Source organism: Syngnathus scovelli, chromosome 1 (assembly GCF_024217435.2).
Source record: "Syngnathus scovelli strain Florida chromosome 1, RoL_Ssco_1.2, whole genome shotgun sequence".
NCBI classification, from domain to species: domain Eukaryota; kingdom Metazoa; phylum Chordata; class Actinopteri; order Syngnathiformes; family Syngnathidae; genus Syngnathus; species Syngnathus scovelli.
Window position 1 is genome coordinate 17256475 of NC_090847.1, and position 7237 is coordinate 17263711.

At 39.2% G+C, this 7237-nt stretch overlaps 1 protein-coding gene across 2 annotated transcripts; it reads left to right on the top strand.

The window, feature by feature from the left end:
- Positions 1-6: 6 nt before the first annotated feature.
- Positions 7-7137, top strand: xiap (X-linked inhibitor of apoptosis). Of its 2 annotated transcripts, none has more exons than XM_049735455.2 (7): positions 7-144; positions 2754-3018; positions 3097-3655; positions 4300-4399; positions 4484-4562; positions 5447-5486; positions 6601-7137. In XM_049735455.2, the coding sequence occupies exons 2-7, from the start codon at positions 2779-2781 to the stop codon at positions 6792-6794; spliced, it is 1212 nt and encodes a 403-aa protein (XP_049591412.1). In that variant the 5' UTR covers positions 7-144; positions 2754-2778; the 3' UTR covers positions 6795-7137. The 2 variants fall into 2 exon arrangements, with proteins under 2 accessions (XP_049591412.1, XP_049591422.1); XM_049735465.2 differs by having other exon boundaries at positions 2757-3018.
- Positions 7138-7237: the final 100 nt, after the last annotated feature.

A 7237-nucleotide genomic window follows, 5' to 3' on the forward strand; every position in this document is an offset into this window, starting at 1 on the left:
CAGAAGTGGAGCGCACCAGTCAACCTTTTGAGTAACTACTTCCTGAAAGGGTCGCGTCATACAATACACCTCTTTCATGTCACTTCTGGTTAAAAGAACTCAGTGAAGTTGTTGTTGGATTAAAGCGTGACGAACGGGACAAAGGTAAAACCTATTTTCTTGAACTCTAACAAACGAAAGTGATACCAAGCACATGTAGAATAGCTCGGGCTAGCATGTTACTGCTAGCACGAAGCTGTGAATGCAAAATGACAGAGTCCTGTCAGTTTTATGCCTGCGTGTGATATCTTATGTTTATTACTTCCCCAACGTGACTTCCAGCTCGCTCAAAGCCGCGTGAGTCGTTTCAGACGCTGTGGTTGGAATTTGTAATAACGCTCGTCTATGGAATGGAATACGTGAAGCCAGCAAATATTGACTTTACCCTTGTTTTTTTTTTCCCTCCCCACGCAGTTGCAGTTACTTGGCGATTTAGTTTTGAATGTGGAGTTTAAAGAGCAAAGACTGCTTATCGATTATTGTCTGTTACTGCTAGATGTACGTTCGCATCAATTAAAAGTAAGCTCTAACATCAAGTTTTGAAATGCGTTTAATAAAACAACATTCTTTACCTCCTGCCAATTATAAAATATAAAATAATGCAGTGCAGTTGAATATCACTCAAAACTACAGCAGCAATCATCTACAATGCTTTTCTAGTATGTTCGAATAAGAATTTGAGAATAATTGTCCAAAAAAAAAAAGGTACATGTAAAGCTCTTTGAAGACTGCTTGTGATTCGGGGCTATACGAATAAACTTGACTTGACTCGACATGCATATCAAACTTGGTAAGTCGAGTTAAATATTATTGGTCTGTGTTGACAGGATTTGTGTTGCTGAGTGCTACACCCTGTTCTCACGCGAGTATGAGTCGGAAGACAAACTTGTCTCATTCAGCCGTGCCCATCTCACACACACCCAACACGCACACACGCTATGTCCCAACATAACTTGGACAGGTTGTAATAATATGATAAAATGCAAAAAAATTGCATAAAAAATGCATTATTTTATTTTCCATTGAGCCCAATCTCTTTTAAATGACAAATAGAATATTTGGCTAAAGTTAAAGCCCCAAAGATCATCGTCACACACACATCTGGGTGCGGTGAAATTTGTCCTCTGCATTTAACCCATCCCCATGTGATTTTGATCCATCCCTGGGGGAGAGGGGATTAGTGAGCAGCAGCGGTGCCGCGCTCGGGAATCATTTGGTGATCTAACCCCCCAATTCCAACCCCCATTAATTAGTAATGAAAAGTTTTTTTGAGCTGAAAGTAGTTTTGCTTCACTTTGGTGCTTTTTTTGAGTAAACTATTTTCAGTTTTCACTTTCAAGATTAGAGATCTTGGTACTTTTTCTGAATAAACTATTTTCAGTTTTCTCTTCCATTTATTTTTCAAGATTTGAGGTCTCATTTTTTTCATGTTCAACTCTTTTTCAAAACTATTTTCAGCTCGAAAAAGCTTTTCGTATTTTTATTTTGAATTCGACTTGACAATTGACAATTGTTTTATTTTTCAACATTCAAGCTCAACACGTTTCTTTTCAGTTTCAAGTTTTATTTTTTCAAGTACGCGTTTTGATTTTTCAAGTACAAAACTTATGACCCAATCTACCCCAGTAGAACTCGAACCGGACTATAAATTGCACGTATGTTAACCACCTGACAAATTCAGAAGATATTATGAAGGCAAAAGGAAGAAACGACACCACCCAGCGTTGAGAAGATGAATTTGACGCAATACAATCCTTATAATTCTCTCTCTCTCTCTCTCTCTCGCTCTCTCTCTCTCTCTCTCTCTCTCTCTCTCTCTCTCTCTCTCTCTCTCGCTCTCTCTCGTGACCTCTCGTGACCTCTCGTGACCTCTCGTGACCTCTTGGGTAGCCCCCCATGCTACAGTGCCCAACTGCCCATGATGCATTGCCGTTTCTAGTGGTGAAAACATAACACTTAAAACATAGAGCAGGTCTGTCACGTGAAAAATGCATTATTGTTAATTGAGAATTTACCAGTATATTTTCAGATATAGGGCGGCTCGGTGGCGCACTGGGTAGCACGTCCGCCTCACAGGTAGGAGGGTGCGGGTTCGATTCCACCTCCGGCCCTCCCTGTGCGGAGTTTGCATGTTCTCCCCGAGCCCGCGTGGGTTTTCTCCGGGCACTCCGGTTTCCTCCCACATCCCAAAAACATGCTTGGTAGGCCGATTGATCACTCCAAATTGTCCCTAGGTGTGAGTGCGAGTGCGAATGGTTGTTTGTCTCTGTGTGCCCTGCAATTGGCTGGCAACCGGTTCAGGGTGTCCCCCGCCTACTGCCCGATGACAGCTGGGATAGGCTCCAGCACGCCCGCGACCCCCGTGGGGACTAAGCGGTTCAGAAAATGGATGGATGGATGGATTTTCAGATATAAGTCGCTCTTGAGGCAAACCCTGTCAAAACATGTAAAAATAGTGTGACATGTCGGCTCAATTATGGTACATGCATGAAATACGGACATGTGGAGCTGCCAATATGGAATAAAAACAGACTGGCAAATAACCCATGCTTCATTGCCCAACTGCCCATGACGCATTACATTGCTGTTTCTAGTGGCTGGGATTGAATGAGTTGAGTCAAATGCTGTTTCTTTCCCAAAGAACATTTTCTGACTTTTTCTGGTCTCTCTACACCCCCACCCCCTCCCCACCCACTCTCTCTTCTACTCCAAAGTAGCAATCCCCTGTTTGCTGCTATCATGTCAGACCTCGGAGAAGATGGTGTACTCGAGACCGATTTCATGGTCGACTACTCCCAAATGAGCGACCGTCTCCACTCATTCAATGGCTCCACTCTGGCAGAGCAGGTGCCCGCAGAGCGACTGGCCCGGGCTGGATTCTACTACACTGGTCCTGCCGATCGGGTTCGCTGTTTCAGCTGCAGGATGAATGTGGAAAACTGGTGCCGGGGAGACATACCCGTAGAGAGGCATAAGGAGGTAAGATGGCTTGGAAATGGGGGACACATCCTTCTTATGATCTGTGTCATCATATACTGCATTTGAACTCAATTTTAGGTTTCCCCATTGTGCAAGTTTCTCAGCTGCACCCATCGCACCAATTTCCAGCACAGTACACAGCTAACGGGCTCCAGATACAACGAAGACGACGAAGACATGGAATATCGTTTGAGAACAGGGGAGGTGGTTGATGAGTCCACCTACCCAATGGTCCCTCATATGAGGAGGGAAGAGGCCAGACGTCAGACTTTTTCCACTTGGCCAGCCACTGCTCCTGTGACACCCAGCGATCTGGCGCAAGCTGGCCTTTACTACCTGGGCCAAGGTGACCGGGTTCAGTGTTTTTGCTGCGGTGGCATGCTTGGTGGCTGGGAAGCTGGAGACACGGCCTGGGGTGAACACGGCAAACATTTTCCCACCTGCTTCTTCATCCTCGGCCATGACGTGGGAAACGTCCCATCCGAGGGGGGCACGGGACAGGAGAATCCTTGCAGTGCACCTCAAGTCAACACTTACAGCTCTATGGGGAGTTTCCAAGAGAGGCTGCGCAGCTTTGCAGGGATTCAGCACCCAATAGATCATGTTCGACTAGCAAGGGCTGGCTTCTACAGCACAGGTATGGCAGTAATTAACACATGTGCAATGCAACCTCCTCAGTTCAACATTTGAAGTTAATCACAAATGCGAGTCTTTACAGAGAAAAAATGAAAATAATTTCTACGAGAACAATAGGGTCCTTGCAGCGTTCGCAGCTCATGCCCGGGCCCTAATAATCATAATTGTTTTTTTCCATAATAGTCTAGCACCACTGTGCAACACAAACTAAATAATAAAGCAAATTACTCGTGCTTCTAAGACGCTTTGCAGACAAACAATCAAGAGGGAACAACTGGAATGAAGAATTGTAAAATTAGTGTAGGTACTGTATTTTCCCTTGCTGTTGATGTAATTGACTTTAATTTTTTTTTTTTTTATGGTTATTAAGCCTTTCCTGTTTGCCTCCACTCATACCCTTCTGTAGTAGTAGCATCACACACACACGCACGCGCAAAAACACACACAAACACACAAACACACATACATTTGTGGAGTTAATCCGAGATGCTTATGATCTGAAGGATGGTGGTTTGAATTTGTAGTTTGCTCCACTGGGTTCCTTTTGGAAGTTCCACTGGATCAACATTCAGTGCAATGAGGTTCTGCATTTACTCTTATGCCTGAATATCATTTGTTCTTCTGTGTGTGCATGCATACGTGCAGGGGAAAGAGACATGGTGATGTGTTTTCATTGTGGTGGCGGATTAAAAGGCTGGGAGCCTGATGAAGACCCATGGGAAGAGCATGCCAAAAATTATCCTGGGTAACAAGAACAACAGCAATTCCAACATGCATGCATTTTACTTTGTGTTCAAAGTCGGTGAATGCCATTCCATTCCTCAACTAGATGCAGTTTCTTGTTAGCAGAGAAAGGACAAGAATTTATCAACACCATCCAGCTGCAAGGTCCTCAACGAAACAAAGATGTGAGCCTACAATATGTGCAACATACATGTTTTGTTAATATTACAGTTTTTGTTTTCAAAGTGATGATAGAATTTATTATTTCTGTTATTGTTTCAAAAGATGTGAATCAATATGAGCGCAATCTGTGTACCTGAATCAGGATTATAATAGTTTGGAATTTTTCACCAGAGTTTGTTCTTATTTTGAAAACTTTTGTTTTTCAAATTCATTTGTTTTTTTTAATTTGTTTGTTAGAGCAGGTCATTATGTAGTCTTTATTCGTTTCTATTTTCAAAATACTTAGTTTTGGTGTAGTTTTTGCTAGTTTTAGTATTTGAATATTTTTATATATATATATATATATATATATATATATATATATATATATATATATATATATATATATATATATATATATATATATATATATATATATATATATATATATATATATATATATATATGGAGTATTTGACTGCAAGGTAAAATAAGTCACTAAGTATTGTTTGATAAAGTATGGTTATCTAAAATTTTCAAATGACTGACATTTCTGTACTTATTATGTATATGTCAGCAATACTGACAATCAAAACATTTGAAATTAACCGAAAAAGCTCATTTTTAACATAAAGTTGCTTTCAGTTAGTTTTACAAATGTAAGATGGAGTATCAATTTTTTTTTTTTTTAGAACCTTTTAGTTTTTATTTTATTTCTTCTTTATTTCTTCTAATCTTTATGCAACTCTGAGAATGGGTGCAACCTTTGCACACACTTATTATTATATTACTACATTGTACCTGAAAAGAGGTAGCAACAGTTTTATGTCAAGTTAATCTTGTGCTGGTCAATCTAGTTATTGAGTTTCGAAAAATCTTTTCTAACTATGCACGTGTTTGTTTTCAGACCTCAAGTCATCAGAATGGATTTACAGCATACAAAAATGGTAAATATGTACATTTGTGGACTAGACTCGCTCCCACGACTGAATGCAGCTTTTCTCTTTCACGTCACTTTTTTGAGCTATAGGATCCATGTTTTCTTAAAACATGGAATAAATGTGCATATGTATGTAAAACCAAATAGAACTTGCAACGGTATGCCTGTGGTTTAAAGATTAAGAAAAAATCCAGTATTAATCCTTTTAATACTTTTTATGCTTGCTTTCTGTTTGCAGAGGTTGATTGTACTGAGTTGTTGGGACTCGGGAAATGCACACACCTTTCACCGTGTTGTCAAATGTGACTGCACAAACAAACTACCTTGTAGCTGTAGATGAGTCCAATCGGAATAATTTGGCAGGTTTTACTACAGATCGTCAGTGGAATTTTGCTGGAATAATTTGGCAGGTCTTACTACAGATAGTGTGTGGAATTTTGCTAACTTGTAGACAAAAATCTGACATAGTGGGAAAAAAAACACCACTTTTGCAATCAGGGTGCCAATTTTAGTTTTAATCAGAATAAATCTCTAAATATTTGTTTCCATTATATCTAAGTCAAAGTCAAAGTCTGCTTTATTGTCAATTTGTTCACATGCCAAGACACACAAAGACATCGAAATTACGTTCCCACTATCCCACGGTGACAAGACATAGTTCACAATGTACATACAAGTAAACAACACAAGAAAAATAATTATTATAAAAATATTATCTCCCTGTTTTTTTTGCAGTACTATACATCACAAATGTTTTCTAACATTAATAATGGTGTTGTGCTGTACAGTTATTGTGCAATAATCAGTAAAATGAAATATAAGTGGGAAAACTTCAAAATACAAGACTATATGCAAGTGAACCAAAGTCCCTCCGCTAGTATCATTGTAACAATCAGTAAATGACAAAAATGCTTTCAAAAGGATTGTAAATTAAGAATGGAATTGGAAACTGCTCAAATTCACATTATTTACTTGAATCCTGTCGGAGGAAAAAAAAACATTGTGATGTAATTTTGCCTCTAGCCCTGTAGGTGTATTTATATACCACAAAGAAATAAAACATATGTTGTGTGCACTCATGTTGTGATGATGAGTAAACTTTTTTTTTTTTTGTCTTTCAGATGATGACCCATTGGAAACACTACGGAAACTGCAGAGGGAAAAACTGTGCAAAGTGTGTATGGATCGAGATACTTGTGTCGTTTTCATTCCGTGCGGTCATCTGGCCACTTGTGAGGAATGTTCACAGACTCTTATTAAGTGTCCAATTTGTTGCGGAGCCATTACGCAAAAGGTAAAAACTTACATCGCTTAAGAAATATTTAGTTTTGCCGATCAAGCTTTCTGTGCTGCGTTCTTACAATCCTTGACTGTGTTTTAATGTTAAGTGTAGATAGCCTGTAATATCGCAATAGACGGTACAACAACAAATAGTGGCTATTGAAAAGCGAATCAAGAGTATATTAAAATATTTTTAAATTGGGGAATAATTAGTGCAAAAACACCAAATATTTTTTCCCCCACGTTCCATTCCAGAGGTGCCTTTGACTGCTTTTCATTTGGTGTGTTTAGAACAGCTCAAAATGACCTAATGACTTACTATATTTATCTTGACTTCATTTGTGTGATTTTTTTATTAATAAATACTTTTACGTTTATTTATCGCTCCATGGCTATTTCTGTTTAAATAGACTATAACTTTGACTTTGAATCCATAAAAACTATCTCCAATTATCTGTATTTGAATAAATTTCAGCA